The sequence below is a fragment of the Rhinopithecus roxellana genome, chromosome 16 (assembly GCF_007565055.1).
Source record: "Rhinopithecus roxellana isolate Shanxi Qingling chromosome 16, ASM756505v1, whole genome shotgun sequence".
In the NCBI taxonomy this organism is placed as follows: domain Eukaryota; kingdom Metazoa; phylum Chordata; class Mammalia; order Primates; family Cercopithecidae; genus Rhinopithecus; species Rhinopithecus roxellana.
In genome coordinates this window covers 91624561-91641537 of record NC_044564.1, presented here as the reverse complement: position 1 = coordinate 91641537, position 16977 = coordinate 91624561, and the positions used below count along the sequence as shown (strand labels likewise).

Below are 16977 nucleotides of genomic sequence, written 5' to 3'. Positions count from 1 at the left end.
CACCTTCATTTCTTACTCAGGAAGGCCTCCCTGACCCGCTCAGCAACAAACGGGCTGAGACCCACTTAACAGATGCTTTCATTTTCCTTTTCAAAACATCCATCACACATTTATGTGTTTGTTATATACCTTTCCTGCCAGACGGAAAGCTTCCCGGCGCAGGGATATTTGTCTTGTTTATTACGGTAAGCCTAGGGCCTAGCATAGCTTCTGGGCCTTGATAAATATTTGAAGGGATAAACTCTGTTTTGTTTGGATAAAAATACATGAGAATTAGATAATGGAATCTGGAAATACTACTTGATTATTCAAGTCCAGGGAAATTTGTTAGCACTGTCATAGAAATCGTCTGTTTAGATGGGCTATTCTAGGGGCGTCCTTTTTTTTTTTTTTTTTTTGAGACAGTCTTGCTCTGTAGCCCAGGCTGGAGTGTAGTGGCACCATCTCGGCTCACTGCAAGCTCCACTTCCTGGGTTCATGCCATTCTCCTGCCTCAGCCTCCTGAGTAGCTGGGACTACAGGCGCCTGCCACCACGGCCGGCTAATTTTTTGTATTTTTAGTAGAGACGGGGTTTCACTGTGGTCTCGATCTCCTGACCTCGTGATCTGCCCACCTCGGCCTCCCTAAGTGCTGGGATTACAAGCGTGAGCCACCGCGCCCAGCCTCTGGGGCATCTTAAACTAAATATCTCCATCACTTCCTCCCCTCCTCTTTCTCCTGGTTGGCTCCTACTGCCCCATTATTTCTAATTGTGCCCCAGCCAGAAGCTTACTGATCATCCTTGTCTTTTTTTTTTTTTTTTTTTTTCCTGAGACAGAGTCTTACTCTGTTGTCAAGGCTGAACTATAGTAGCAGGATTGAGCCTCGACCTCCTAGGCTCAAGTGATCCCACTTCAGCCCCCTGAGTAGCTGGGACCACAGGTGTGTGCCACCACACCCAGCTAATTTTTAAGTTTTTTGTAGAGACGGGGTCTTGCCATGTTGCCCACGCTGGTCTCAAACTCCTGGCCTCAAGTGATTCAGCTGCCTTGGCCTCCCAAAGTGTTGGGATTACAGGCATGAGCCACCGCACCTCGCCTCCTTGTCTTTCTCCTGTCTAGTCAGTGATCAAGTTATGACATCTACCTCCTTACTAACTCAAATTCAGCCACTCGAATACTCTCAATCCATTTTCCATGCTGCTGCCAGAGGGATCTTTCTAAAATGTCAGTATGATCCTCAGTCTAAAGCCTAAACCCTTTATTATGGAATTCAAAGTCCTTCATTACCTGGTTCCTCCTGACTTGCTGAACTTATCTTTTGCATTCTCCTTTTCTAGTCATCCTTCAAGTCATACTAAACAATTTGCACTTCTTTTTTTAGACCTCTGTGGGCATTGCCAAAACTTTTCCACTTTGAGTAGTCTGGATTTCCTGAAATTTGGTAGTTGTATTATTATTTTTTGTATGTAATTTTAAAAAGAGCTTTGTTGGGGCTGGGTGTGGTGGCCCACGCCTGTATTCCCAGCACTTTGGCCAAGGTGGGTGGATCACCTGAGGTCAGGAGTTCAAGATCAGCCTGGCTAAATGGCAAGACCCCGTCTCTACTAAAAATACAGGCCAGGCATGGTGGTTCACGCCTGTAATCCCAGCCCTTTGGGAGGCTGAGGCTGGCGGATCACCTGAGGTCGGGAGTTCGAGACCAGCCTGGCCAACATGGTAAAACCCTGGCATTGCACTCTAGCCTGGGCAAGAAGAGTGAAACTCTGTCTCAAAAAAAAAAAAAAGCCAGGCATGGTGGTGGACCCCTGTAATTCCAGCTACTCAGGAGGCTAAGGCACAAGAATAGCTTGAACCCAGGAGGCAGAAGTTGCAGTGAGCCGAGATTGTTCCACTGCCCTCCATCCTGGGTCACAAAAGTCAGACTCTGTCTCAAAAAATAAAATAAAAGTAAATAAATAAAAACAGCTTTGTTGGTATATAAGTAACATATAAGAAATTATGATACATTTAAAGTGTACAATTTGATACATTTTAAAGTATACAATTTGATACATTTTGATATGTATATACTGTGAAACCATCTCCACAATCAAGATGGTGAACATATCCATCATTTCCAAGTTTCCTCGTGTCTCTCTGTGAACTGAACCACACATTCCTCCCTGTTCCCCTTCCCCCGATACAATACTGATCTGCTATCACTATAAAATAGTAGTTTTATACAAATGTAGTTTGTTTATTCACTCGTTGATGGGCATTTGGGTTATTTTTGGCTATTACAGATAAAGCTACTACAAACATTAATATACAAGGCTTTGTATGGACAGTTTTGTATGATCTGTTACTATCATTTAAATATGCGTTTCTTTTTCTTTTTTTTTTTGAGACGGAGTCTCGCTCTGTCGCCCTGGATGGAGTGCAGCAGCCCAACTTTGGCTTGCTGCAACCTCCGCCTCCCGGGTTCAAGTGATTCTCCTGCCTCAGCCTCTGGAGTATCTGGGATTACAGGTGCCTGCCACCACGCCCGGCTAATTTTTTTGTATTTTTAGTAGAGAAGGGGTTTCGCCATGTTAGCCAGGCTGGTTTTCAACTCTGGACCTCAAATGATCTGCCCGCCTCAGCCTCCCAATGTGCTAGGATGACAGGCGTAAGGCACTGCGCCAGGCCTAAATATGCATTTCTTTAGTTACCAAAGAGTTGAGCATTTGCATTTTCTCTTGTAAACCATCAGCTGGCCGTGTAATAGAATAAGGGCAGTGTTTTTAAGTTTTCGAATAAACACTGTGTCACAGATGTTAATCACTTTGTCATAGTTTGCGGGTTGAATATTTTACAGCGTTAACGCTGTCAGAAGTTACCATCCCTCTGTAGATAGGATAAATAAGTTTCTAAAGACTTTTCTACTATTTCTGTATTTTACTCTAGTCCATTTCACACAGGCTTTTTAAGGCAGCGATAGTTTAATGGCAAAAACTATGTGATTTGAGAGTGAGTAAAAGATCTAGAACTGCCAGGTTTATTATGGAAACCCGAGCATGTCTCTTAACCTCGTTGAACTTCAGTTTCTTTCCTCTATAAATAAGAAATGTATGTTAAATCACTTTATAACTTTAGAAACTGAACCACATAAAAGTAATACTGTGGTTCGGAACTTTTTAAAAGAAAAGTAAACATTTGGAAATTTCATGTCTGCCACGTAACTAATGTGGCTGCATTTCACATAGGTATTGGGAAATGAGAGAACAGCGCACCCCCACCTTGAAAGGCAAGCTGGCTCAGAAGGCTGATCAGGAGCAGCAGGACCCTCTGGAATACCTTCAGTCTGATGAGGAGGATGACGAGAAGAGAGGGGCCCAGCGCCGGCTGCAGGAGCAGCGGGAGCGCCTGCACGGAGCCCTCGCGCTCATAGAGCTTGCCAACCTGACTGGGGCACCACTCCGACAGTAGCCTGGACACTGACTCTTCCACTGTACAAAAGTACTGCCCAGCGTACTTAAAAAGTAGATCCTTGGGCATAAGCTAAGCACCTTATTTGCTTATCATAGGCTGCTATTCTGTAGAAATGTATGAAGAATGTTATTGCCCCAGAATATGGGGTGAGAGAGAAATGCACTTTTTTAATATGGAAATGAATTTGGTGTAAAGTTTAAAATATTTTGTAAATATGGACTGCACAGTACAGGGTAGAAAACTACATATTGTGGGAAGCTAGATTTTGCAAGTTTAATGGCATTCATTGGAAGCAGTTCTCACAGGAAGCACTTTCTGAATAAGACACTTGTTTGAAAAACGGAATGGTACAAATAACCAAAGAAGTTTGAAACAGATTATTTATAAGATCGTTTGTAACAATATATATGAGTCTGTTTAACAATACTGTAAACACTGACGCAAGCAAGAAAGTATAAAAGATGTAAGATAGATCATTTTAATTGCAAAATACTGTGCCCACTAAGGCTAGAGAAATGGGAGGCTGACTATTTTGGAAGATGTTCTAAGTAATGGACTTAGAAGAAAATAGATATTTGAGGATCTTGGTAAGATGCATAATAGTTCAGAGTTTTTGAAATTGGAGCAAAATCAGTCTTATTCTATCTTTCTGGGGCTTTACAACTCAGTATAATGTTTAAGTTTGAAAAGCACTTGTCATCCCTACCATGTTAACTTGGGAACTTTTGCACATTTCATATTTCTCATTTGCTGAAATTGAGTGATTAATCTTGCAAAGTCTAGGTAACATAGTAATTGGTAATTTTAAAAATACATATTAAGGGCCCTGTAATGAGATTTGGCACTTGGATTTTTACTAAAGGGACACCTACAGGGTTGTTTTGTAGTGAAATGTTTTAGATCTTTTATTAGCAAACACTACATTTTAATTTTACTGCTTGTTTAGAATTATTAGCAAATGGAAGCCTCCATATTTATATTTTCAGTGCATAAAGCCACCTTCTTGCTTTACTTCAGAGTAACATGCCAAGCTATTTTGTGTTCACTAAATTTAGCTATCAGTTAAACACTGCAGAAAATATTAGCTACTCAAATAAGTAGGCTTCTGAAATAGTTTTAACTGCAAGTGTGTTAACTTGTGTGGTGGTTTTAAGCCATTTTTCCAAATAAAGTTATTAAACACCACTTTATGTACTGAAGCATGAACAGAAAAATCAAGAGCTGAGCAGAACACCTCCTTTATGTAGGCAAAACTTCCATCATTTTGGCTTTTGTTCTAAACAGAACTAAATGACATGCATAGCATGGTAATTTACAGATTGCTTAATTGGAGTAAAACTCAGAGTAATAGAGGGAAATACAGGCTCTTCAGTGCCTTTTTAGCTTTTTTGAGTTGAAGGGGTTCCTACAGATGTAGTTTAAACAGTAGAAAGTAGGCTTCTTTATCCAAAAATCCCAATGTGTCATAGGACACAGATAGTTTAAAATATGTAGCCACGGGGAAGGGGAGGCATGTAAATGTCTTGAAGAGGAGAAAAAGTATGAAAGAAGATACGATAGTTACAAATAATGTGTATGACGAGGACATACTTTAAAAATGTAATTCCTCTGTACAGTAAATTGCAAATCTTTAGGGATTTTTTTGTAATAAGAGAATTTATATTTGTAATGGTCTAAGAATTTTGTTTGTAATGTGGTATATAGAATTTTAATTTGGAGCACTTATCAGCTGGTAAGAGAGACTACAGCATCTGAATTGTCTTGGTTTATGTTTCAGCATTTCCTCTAGAATTTTTGCTCTCAAATATGTGATTTAATGAACTAAAAACAACACTCATCAGTCTTGGGAAATTTGAACTTTGATCAACTTAACTAAAGAAGGAAGGGTAGTAAGAATTTTTCAAATACAATATTTGCCAATTCACAGATAACATTTAAGGCCTTCAAAAGTAAGGGTTTTTCCTTGTTTCTCCAGTCAGCTTTTGTCAACTCTAATAGTTTTTTCATAAACATTTTTTATTTGTATAATTGCAACAGTTTAAGAAATTATTACAACTATTTACTAGAGAAACATTTAAAATGTTCTTTTTTGATATAAGCTATATACTTGGGAAAATACATTGGTATCTAAAATTTGAGGTGTGTTAAGACTGCTTTTTGTTTTAAAAAATGTGGTTTACATTCAAATTTTTGAAGTGTTTTATGCTTCATATGGCTGACTTGTAGTTTGGCAGAGTTAACAGCATAAGAATAAACATGCTGTAATTTTAAAAGATGCTTTGAATAAAAATTTATTTTAATTTAAAATTTCAAGTACGCAGTCATTCTTTAAGCCTTTATAATTTGTTTTCCTATCAAAAATATAATAACCATGATATAAAAAATTTTAAAAGACAGAAACATTACCTACAGCCTTATATTCAGCCATCAGTATTATTTCGGTACATGTTTGCATAGTTGTGAGTACAGTGTGGATTGCTTTTTCTTACTTAAATTATGGCCTTTAAGGTTATAGATATTTAACTTCCTCATCTGGTTCATTACCACAGTGTTAAAAATACACTGCTGTGGATAGGTATTGAACTATTGCCACCACATTCCCAGGCCTTAAATTAGGGTAATAAGGAACTAGGATTTCATTTCACTTACATTTAGGATGGGTTGACTCTGGGCTCACCTCCTTAAGAATCCACTTAAAGCCTGTGTACTTATCTAAGAGTATATAGCAAATTGGTTTTCTTTTTTCATCAGTTATTTTTGGTAGATCTTTAGTTATGTGTTTGCAATGGCAAGGGTCAGCCTGTCCTACCCTTGTGCAGAAGAATATCACAAGCAACTCCTTAGCGTGAGTTGCTATTTAGACAGGGTAAGAATGGGATTTTGACAGCGAGTTCAGGTCCTGGAAGTATGTATATACAAGCAAACTAAATGCAATTATGATGAAGGCTGTCATTAAGTGACTTCAAAGTGTTCTTTTTTTTTGAGACGGAGTCTTGCTCTGTCGCCCAGGCTGGGGTGCAGTGGCCGGATCTCAGCTCACTGCAAGCTCCGCCTCCCGGGTTCACGCCAGTCTCCTGGCTCAGCCTCCCGAGTAGCTGGGACTACAGGCGCCGCCACCTCGCCCGGCTAGTTTTTTGTATTTTTTAGTAGAGACGGAGTTTCACCGTGTTAGCCAGGATGGTCTCGATCTCCTGACCTCGTGATCCGCCCGTCTCAGCCTCCCAAAGTGCTGGGATTACAGGCTTGAGCCACCGCGCCCGGCCACGTGACTTCAAAGTATTCTTTTTGCAGTCAAAACATTTGGAGACTCACAAGAAAACTGAATGTTCTGAGGAAATTAACCAAAATGATTTCCTGTTCAACTTGAATATGGATTCATTTTCTCTTTTAAAACGGACTTAACATGTCTTTTCTTTCTTGTTTTGGGTAACTTGGGCTCTTCTGGTCTTTTTAATGCTAGCTAACTTTCACGAGTTCTGCTTTAGTTGTTATCAGGGCTAAAAATGTTTCCCAGTTTCCATTCTCCCGGTTGTTTAGTGCCTAAGAGTAGAAAACAGTTCTCTGGGCATCTATAGTTAGGCCCCAACTTTTATTTAACTTGAAATCTTCAGTTTTTCTAAGAAACTAAAAGTTCATATATATATATATTTTTTAATTAATTAATTAATTTTTTTTTTTTTTTGAGACGGAGTCTCGCTCTGCCGCCCAGGCTGGAGTGCAGTGGCCGGATCTCAGCTCACTGCAAGCTCCGCCTCCCGGGTTCCCGCCATTCTCCTGCCTCAGCCTCCCGAGTAGCTGGGACTACAGGCGCCGCCACCTCGCCCGGCTAGTTTTTTGTATTTTTAGTAGAGACAGGGTTTCACCGTGTTAGCCAGGATGGTCTCGATCTCCTGACCTCGTGATCCACCCGTCTCGGCCTCCCAAAGTGCTGGGATTACAGGCTTGAGCCACCGCGCCCGGCCAAGTTCATATTTTTTGGAAGACTGACAAGACTAGGCGGTTCTGGGAAGCTCTCCTTCAACTGACCTGACCCGAAGGCAAAGGGTCCTCTGCGAGGAGTGGACCTGCTACAAAGCACCCAGAGGACACCCAGGTCCCAAGGCTTCACCCACCTTACTCCTAGCCACTCCGCTCCTAGATGTTTATTTAAGAGAAATGAAAACACAGGTCCCACAAACGCTCACGAATTTTCATGGAAGCTTTTTCTCCTGAGGGTCCTAAACTGAAAACAACCAATGGATACACAATTTGTGATACTACTCAACGATTAAACAAACCACATGGTCGAGTCCACAACATGGAGTGAAAAACCCTGAGACCACATGCTCATTCATAAATTCTGGACAGCACCCTGTGTATTTGAAATTCCGGACACAGCAAACCTAACCTGCAGCAATAGTCATCCGTGAGATGCGGGCGTTCACTTCAAAGGGGCAGCAAGGGGAACTTTTTGGGGAGATGGAAATGTTGTTTTGAGTGGTTACTCGGGTGGATGCCTTTGTCGAAGCTCATCTGAAACTATGGACTGGCAAGATGTGTACACTTCATTGCACGTAAATTACACACTAAACAAAAAAGTTGTAGGGAAAAAAAAAAAAGCAGAACAAGTCCTGAGAGTTACTGAAGCGTTTCTCTCCAGGAAAGTCTGGAGGAAGGCAGCGCCTTCCAACTCCCCCGCGCGTTTCTGGCCCTGGAGACCGGAGGAGGTGCCTGGAGCCCGGGTGAAGTCCAGCGCGCAGGGTCCTCCCGCGCCGGCCTCGGGGCGCCGGCAGGGGGCGGGCCGGGACCTGGGGTTGCGCGGGCTCTTCCTGTTCCTGCCGCGCCCTCTTCCCCGGCCCGGCCGGGCGGGACCAGTGCGCGGCCGGGGCTGGCGGACGGCGGGGGGCGCGCGGCCGCGGGAGATGACGGCCGCCTGCCAGGCCGAGGCCGAGGGCGCTGGCGGGGAGCCCGGCGCGGCGCGGCTGCCCTCGCGGGTGGCCCGGCTGCTGTCGGCGCTGTTCTACGGGGCCTGCTCCTTCCTCCTCGTGCTGGTCAACAAGGCGCTGCTGACCTCCTACGGGTGAGGCGGGTCCCGGGCCGGGGGTCTGCGGGAGTGCGGGGCTGCCCCGTCCTCCGTGCGCTTCCGCCGCGCCCGGGACGGGGCGGGTGGGGACGGGGACCTGGAGTCTCAGCCGGGCACACGGGCCGAGTTTCGCAGGCGCCCTCCGGGCACTCGCGCAGCTTTCCACACTCAGGCCACAACCTGAGAAAGTCGTTCTCCTCTTCCTGAGCGCGCCTGCCCTGCTGCGGGGCGCCCGGTCCTGGGCGGGCTGGTGGAGCTCAGACAGATGCTTCCACACACCCAGCGAGCTGAAAACAGGGGTTCCAATGCCTGCTTCAAAGGACGCAGTTCCTTACACGGATCTCCATGTTCAGCGGTCAGGTACTCCCGAGCCAGTAAGTCTGTATTGACTGACTGTTCATTCTCGGATGACCGGCGTGTTCATGGAAAACTCGGGAAAACAATTGAAAGTTCATAGGAAGTCCTTTTTTGGATTAGTGTGAAGTAAACCAGCAAATCTGTGCTGTCTGGAACCTATTTGTAAGGACTAGAAAATCCTGCTTAATTCTGCTACCATTGTAGCGGCACTGACAAAATTGTGGATTTAGATCCAGCTCCACCAGTTAACAGCTGTCTCTTTGGACCGGTCTCATCGTCAACAATTTTTTCAGATGCAGCAAACTGAATGATTACAATCGTGTTAATTACCTTCCAGGGCTCTGCGCGAGCTGAAGGCTGTTTGTAAACTCTACTGTTACAAGAATGTGCCATCAACATTTCAGAGCCCAAAGAGACCTAGAGAGTGTCTTAGCTAGAGAGTATCTTAGGGTATCAGCTTTCTTATTTTATGTATATATACCGATTGAGCTTATGTGGGTCTCAGTTTTCTCGAATATAAAATAAGAAAGCGGAGGCTGGATGAGGTGGTTTGCACCTGTAATGACAGCATTTGGGAGGCCAAGGCAGGCATACATATATTAATATATATATAATATATAATTATATAATATATATTATAAAATATATAAATATATACATATAGTGTGTGTATGTATTTATATATAAAATTGTTTTGAGACAGGGTTTCACTCTGTTGCCCAGGCTGAAGTGTAGTGACACAGTCATGGCTTGCTGCAGCCTGGACCACCTGGGTTCTAGCAATCCTTCTGCCGCAGCCTCCAGAGAAGCTGGGACCATCAGTGTGCACCACTACACCGCCAATTTTTTTGATTTTTTTGTACAGGTGGGGTCTCAGCGTGTTTCCCAGGCTGGTCTTAAACTCCTGCACTCGAGGGCTGCTTTGGCCTCTCAAAGTGCTGTGATTACAGGTGCAAACTATCATCCGGCCTCACCTTTCTTATTTGATATTCGAGAAAACTGATACCCACATAAGCTCGATTGGTTGTACCTCCAACAGATATTTATTAAGCACCTACTAAATACTGAGCCCATCGTAAGCACCAGGGAAGCCTCTGAACAGCACAAAGTCCCTGCTCTGGAGATTCTGCTTCAGTGGTGGAGACAGAAAATAAACAAGTAGGTTCATGAATAAACGAGACATTTTCAGATCTGACATGAGAGTGCCTGGGCTGGAGTAGCTGTCACAGAGCATTCCAGGTAGAAGTGAGCAGCACGTGTGCAACGTGCTGAAGTGGGCACGAGCTTGGCTGCTGGAGGAACAGAGAGAAGGTCACTGTGCCCGGGCTGGGAGGTAGGCCGGGAAGGCGGCAATCAGCTCTTTCTCTCATTCGGTGGCTTTCACTAAGCACTTGTGATGTACCCGCACTGTTCGAGAACAGTGTTTTCCCACTGTTCTTGGGAAAGAGAAGCGAAGAGAGCAGATCAGAATCCTTAAGAAGCAATCAATGAGCCAGTAACATTTACATTATGTCAGATGTGACCAAGGTGCTGGGGAAAAAATAAGACAGGAAAGGGAGTGAGGGAGAGAGGGAGGGGAGAATATGCAGTGTGAGCCTGATCAGTGGAGCCTCAGGAGGAGGTGGCATTGGAGCCATGACCCGGAGTGAGGTGGGGACATAAGCCACACGGGGGGACGGGGGGAAGAGCATTCCAGGCCTGGAGGAGTGAAGAGTTTGAATGGGAATGGTACCAGATGGGGTCTGAGAGTAACGGATTGCTGGCCTGTGTGGGGCCTTTCGAGGCCCCTGTGAGGGCTCTGGCGTCAGCTCTGAGTGAGATGGGAGCCACACGAGGTGTTGGGCAGGGGAATTACATGATCTAAATCACTCTGGCTGCTGTGTTGAGAGCAGATATCTGGGGACCAGGGTGGAAGGAAGAGACGGGATAAATAGTTGTAGTTTCATGCTAAATGCAATTGGAAGTCCCTTGGAAGGTTTTGACATGGGAGTGACCTGACACAATTTGTGTGTTTAAAAAGATCTCTCTGGCTGGCAGGCAGGTGGAGAATTGACAGTACTGGCAGCAGGGAGAGGGGTTGGAAGCCACTGCAGGGCTGCAGGTAAAGACAACATGGACTGGGCAGGGCATAGCAGCAGCGGTAAAAGGAAGGGATGGATTTGGGATTTTTTTGGTGATCCTGTGGCCGTCAGTATTCTTGGCAAGGTCTCTCCAGTGTATTACAGCCTGCTGCCTGGTGTCCATGGGAAACACAGCCCTGCCTCAAGGAAATGAACATGGACATACTGTACCTAAACCTGGAACATTTGACACGGAAGCTAATGAAGGAAAAAGAAAACTTAAACACTTACGATAAAAAAAAAAAAAGAAAAAAGACCGGGTGCAGTGGTTCATGCCTGTAATCCCAGCACTTTGGGAGCCTGAGGCGGGCAGAACATGAGGTCAGGAGTTTGAGACCAGCCTGGCCAGCATGGTGAAACCCTGTCTCTACTAAAAATACAAAAAAAAAAAAAAAAAAAAAATTAGCTGGGCATGGTGGTGCACGCCTATAATCCCAGCTACTTGGGAGACTGAGTCAGGAGAATCACTTGAACCCAGCAGGTGGCAGTTGCAGTGAGCTGAGATTGTACCACTGCACTCCAGCCTGAGCAATAGAGCAAGACTCAGTCTCAAAAAAAAAAAAAAAAAAAAAGAGGAAAAAAATACCAGAAAATGAGAATGCTATTAATGGGCTTGTTTGGGAGTGGCCAGTCATTATGTCAATGACAATTGAAGGTAAGTCTTCATTTTGTGCACTTGAGTGAGCCGGGTGCTGACTGGCCATGGCAGTCAACGCCTCCAAAACCCAAGTCCTCTTGTTGGAAGCAGGCGCCAGCAAACCATGGTTAGTGCTTTGAAGATGAAGGGCAGTGTTCAACCAGGAATAATTACGATATAAGACACCTCCTAAGAAAGGTTTTCTTTTTTTTTTTTGAGACGGAGTTTCTCTCTGTCGCCCAGGCTGGAGTGCAGTGGCCGGATCTCAGCTCACTGCAAGCTCTGCCTCCCGGGTTTACGCCATTCTCCTGCCTCAGCCTCCGGAGTAGCTGGGACTACAGGCGCCCGCCACCTCGCCCGGCTAGTTTTTTTGTATTTTTTAGTAGAGACGGGGTTTCACCGTGTTCGCCAGGATGGTCTCGATCTCCTGACCTCGTGATCCGCCCATCTCGGCCTCCCAAAGTGCTGGGATTACAGGCTTGAGCCACCGCGCCCAGCCTAAGAAAGGTTTTCTAAGGGCCGGGCGCAGTGGCTCACGCCTATAATCCCAGCACTTTGGGAAGCCGAGGTTGGTGGATCACCTGAGGTCAGGAGTTTGAGACCAGCCTGGCCAACATGGTGAAACCCGTCTCTACTAAAAATACAAATATTAGCCGGGCGTGGTGGCGGGTGCCTGCAATCCCAGCTGCTTGGGAGGCTGAGGCAGGAGAATCGCTTGAACCTGGGAGGCGGAGGTTGTGGTAAGCTGAGATCATGCCATTGCACTCCAGCCTGGGGTGACAGAGTGAGACTCTGTCTCAAAAAAAAAAAAAAAAAAAAAGGGCTCTAGCCTTTCTATCTTTAAATTATTGAGTTTCACGATTGAAGGAGAAAATGGAGTTCTTGCCTTAGGAAGGCCAAAACCCTCATAATCCTTTTAAATAAACATTCCACATTTCTGCAATGTAATATACCGTTGGAGAACCCTGTTCACATCACATTGTTCATTCTTTCCTCTCAAAATGCTTGAAGCACACGTTATTGAGGGGAGGAGGGCTGGGGTGATGTGGTTACAGCAATAAACTAGAGAAATTGGATCCAAGCGTGAGCTGTCTGAGGGTAGAGTGTTATGTTGTAGGATAGAAGAAAGGATGTTTTGGTAGTTACCTAATTCGCAGGGTTGTGGGAATGTAACTCAGGGGATACTTTTTCCTCTTTCATTTTGGGCAGATTGTTTCTGGTCAGGGTACAAAATGAATGGGTGATCTTGGTGATTTGTTAGTTTTATAATTCATTGTAATGCCAGATTTACCTGGCTGGACAGAGGGACAGAGAGACCTTTGAAGGCTGTGAGAACCTTTTAAGGTGAGTGGGGAAAATAAGGGCATTTAAGAGTTTGTGGCCAGTTAGTTATGCTCTTTTTTTTTTTTTTTTTTTTAGAGACAGGGTCTCACTCTGTTGCCCAGGCTGGAGTGCAGCGGGGCACCATCACAGCTCACTTCAGCCTCTACCTCCTAGGCCCAAGTGATCTTCCCACCTCAGCCTCCTGAGCAGCCAAGACTGCAGGAGTGTACCACTACTGCCCGGCTAATTTTTGCAGGAGTGTACCACTACGCCCGGCTAATTTTTGCTTTTTTTTGTAGAGAGGGGTTCTTGCCATGTTACCCTGGCTGGTCTCGAACTCCTGGGCTCAAGCAATCCGTCTGCCTTGGCCTCTTGAAGGGCTGGGATTATAGGCGTGAGCCCCCACGCCTGGCTTGGTTATACTCTTGGTCCTTTGGATCAGGTTCATAAGGGTTGTACAGTTGTTCTGGAGTTGTGGAGTTTTTTCTCTTCTTTCTTTTGAGACTGGGTCTTGTTCTGTCACCCAGGCTGGAGTGCAGTGGCATGATCAAGGACAGCAGCCTCTACCTCCTGGGCTCAGGTGATCCTCTCACCTCAGTCTCCTGAGTAGCTGAGACTACAGGTGTGCACCACCACTCCTGGATCATTTTTGAATTAAAAAAATTTTGTTTGAATTTTTAATTTTTTAGAGATGGGGTTTTGCTCTATTCCCCAGGTTGGTCTCAAATGCCCGGGCTCAAGTGATCCTCCTGCCTTAGCCTCCCAAAGTACTGAGATTACCACACCAAGCTGGTCTTTTCTGTTTTAATATTATGTAATATTGTACTCCTAGTCTATGACATGGAAGAATTTACTAATGATGCTTAATAAAAATATCTAACTTTACTGTATTCATTTCAACAAATATTTGCTCAGTATTTCCTATATATGTTTAGTATGCATCCCAAGGCTTTGAGGTTTTTGTTTTTTTTTTGAGACAGGGTCTTACTCTGTCACCCAGGCTGTAGTGCAGTGGTGCAATCTCAGCTCACTGGAACCTCTGCTGCCTCAGACAATCCTCCGAAGTCAGCCTCCTGAGTTGCATGCCACCATGCCCAGCTTTTTTTTTTTTTTTTTTAGAAATGGAGTCTCAATATGTTGCTCAGGCTGGTCTCGAACTCCTGGGCTCAAGTGATCCACCTGGCTTGGCCTCCTAAAGTGCTGGGATTACAGGCGTGAGCCACTGTGCCTGGTCTAGATACAGTAATTTCCAAACCTGCCCAGTAGTCTCAATCACTTGGAGAGGTTTTTTGCATAGAAGGTACTGAATTGGAATCCTCAGTGGTGGGAACTGGAATTCCGTATCCCAAACCAAAAGCAACTCCTACTGTGCTCTTACTTCAATGAAAACCTGACTCTGTCCTGAAGATGTTGCTCCCTTCACCCCCCTCGATGGAGCTGGATCTTTGCCTTACCCACAGGCCTGGGCCAGGAGATAGGATTGGGTCCTCCTAGCTCCCAGCTGCTCATGTTCTGTTGAGACTCTGGATGTGCCATCCTTTCTGTCCCCTGTGGAACGGTGCCTGAGCTTCTGGTGACTGATTCTGTAAGTCTTAGCCTTCCTCTCCACCTAGCTCAGGTCACCCTTTCTGTGGCTTCAGGGCCCACATGCTGCAGTGTCACAGTCTACTCTGGTCTCCAGCAAACTCTCCTGAGCCTTGCTTTCCATGACTGCTGCCACGACCCTCTCCTTACAAGGGTCAAAGTCAAAATAACAATGTGCAGACAAGGGTCTAAATGTAATGTTTTATTTGGGAAGAAAGAATTGCAGTGTGAGTCGTCCATATCATCTGGGTGGTCTTTGGTATGTCTGAAGAACGAAGAGAAGGTTTGAGGTTTTGCTGAAAAAGAAGAAATGTTACATACTCTGCTGGGAGAAGATTTCTTGGTACTGTCAGGGTTTGGGGAGCTGGCAAGCAATGACTGGTGAGCGAAGGTGGTGGCAAAATTAGTCTTGGAGTTACAGCAAGTGGTCTCAGAAGCTGGAGATAAAGCTGGTTTCAGGTTTACAAGCAGTTCCAGCAGTTGGGCTTGCAGACAATTACATTCTTGAGTAATGTTTTATACCCTGAGTGCTTTTCCTACCTGGCTACTGTTTTAGTTTGGTATGACAACAGTGGCCCATTTCGGATGATCAGCGGTAACGCGAGTACCTCTCCAAGATCTCCAGGCTGTCCAGCTTGGCCTCCCCAGGCCTCCTCCTCACTCCCTTCTCACTGCTGTGACTGTGCTTCCTGGCATTGTTTCCCTGCTTGGTCCACTGAGAGCCACTCTAGGAGGGACACATGAGACTCCTTTCCTCTCACCTTCGCGTGCAGTTGTCTTCTGCTTGCTGCTTTCAGCACTTGAGGAGCTCTGAGTGTTGTGAGCCAAAAACCACATCTGGCTGGCTGGTTTACTTTTAAATTGTTGACTCCATGGCCGGACGCAGTGGCTCACACCTATAATCCCAGTGCTTTGGAAGGCTGAGGCGGGTAGATCACTTGAGGTCAGGAGTTTGAGACCAACCTGGTCAGCCAACATGGTGAAACCCTGTCACTACTAAAAATACAAAAATTAGCTGTGCCTGGTAATCCCAGCTACTCAGGAGTGCAGTGGTGTGATCTTGGCTCACTGCAACCTCTGCCTCCCAGGTCCAAGCAATTCTTCTGTCCCAGCCTCCCAAGTAGCTGGGATTACAGGCACTTACCACCACTCCTGGCTTATTTATTTATTTATTTATTTATTTTGAGTCAGAGTCTCTCTCTGTTACTCAGACTGGAGTGCAATGGCGTGATCTTGGCCCACTGCAACCTCCACCTCCCGTGTTCAAGCAATTCTCCTGCCTCAGCCTCCCAAGTAGCTGGGATTACAGGCACCCACCACCACGCCTGGCTAATTTTTATATTTTTTTTAAGTAGAGATGGGGTTTCACCATATTGGCCAGGCTGGTCTCTTGGCCAGGCTGGTGTTGAACTCCTGACCTCGTGATCCACCCGCCTTGGCCTCCCAAAGTGCTGAGATTACAGGCCACTGCGCCCGGCCAATTTTTGTATTTTTTTTTTTTGAGACGGAGTCTCACTCTCACCTGGGCTGGAATGCAGTGGCTCGATCTCTGCTCACTGCAACCTCCACCTCCTGGGTTCAAGCAATTCTCCTGCCCAAGCCTCCCAAGTAGCTGGGATTACAGGGCCTGCCACTACACCAGCTATTTTTTTTGTATTTTTAGTAGAGATGGGGTTTCACCATGTTGGTCAGGCTGGTCTCGAACTCCTGACCTCGTGATTCGCCTGCCTCAGCCTCCCAAAGTGCTGGGATTACAGGCATGAGCCACTGCGCCTGGCCAATTTTTGTATTTTTAGTAGAGACGGGGTTTCACCATGTTGGCCAGGCTGGTTTTGAATTCCTGACCTCAAGTGATCCACCCGCCTCGGCCTCCCAAAGTGCTGGGATTACAGGAGTGAGCCACTGCGCTTGACTCCCCAGCTAATTTTTGTATTTTTGGTAGAGACAGGGTTTTGCCATATTGGCCAGGCTGGTCTCAAACTCCTGACCTCAAGTGATCCACCTGCCTCGGCCTGTCAAAGTGCTGCGATTACAGGTGTGAACCACCACACCCAGCCAGAATCAGAAGACTCTTGAAGGAGTTCTATTCTCATGATCTTCACTTCCTCATGTTCACATCTACAAGAACACAGTTAAAACATTGGAGATACAGAAATGAGCAAAGAAGACAATAATAATTCCCACTACCTAGAATCAATACCTTTTTTTTTTTTGAGATGGAGCTTTGCTTTTGTTGCCCAGGCTGAAGTACAATGGCATGACCTTGGCTCACAGCAACCTCCGCCTTCTGGGTTCAAGCGATTCTTTTGCCTCAGCCTCCTGAGTAGCTGGGATCACAGGCATGCGCCACCACGGCCAGCTAATTTTTGTATTTTTAGTAGAGATGGGGTTTCATCATGTTGGCCAGTCTGGTCTCAATCTCAGGTGATCCACCTGCTTTGGCCTCCCAAAGTGCTAGGATT

General features: G+C 45.4%; 2 protein-coding genes across 5 annotated transcripts in view; both read left to right on the top strand.

Moving 5' to 3' along the window:
• The window catches only part of ZNF367 (zinc finger protein 367), a 32721-nt gene extending 26982 nt beyond the window's left edge, over nucleotides 1–5739 (top strand). Inside the window, exon 5 of the mRNA XM_030920381.1 lies at nucleotides 3207–5739. Within this exon, the coding sequence (XP_030776241.1) occupies nucleotides 3207–3429 (223 nt within the window). The 3' untranslated portion in view covers nucleotides 3430–5739. The remainder of the gene's footprint in view (nucleotides 1–3206) is intronic.
• Nucleotides 5740–8262: 2523 nt separating this feature from the next.
• The window catches only part of SLC35D2 (solute carrier family 35 member D2), a 66485-nt gene continuing 57770 nt past the window's right edge, over nucleotides 8263–16977 (top strand). The window contains exon 1 of one of the 4 annotated variants that reach the window (XM_030919872.1): nucleotides 8263–8491. In XM_030919872.1, coding sequence (XP_030775732.1) covers nucleotides 8334–8491 — 158 coding nt within the window. In that variant the 5' untranslated portion in view covers nucleotides 8263–8333. The remainder of the gene's footprint in view (nucleotides 8492–16977) is intronic. The other 3 variants (XR_004054006.1, XM_030919874.1, XM_030919875.1) reach the window with 3 other exon arrangements.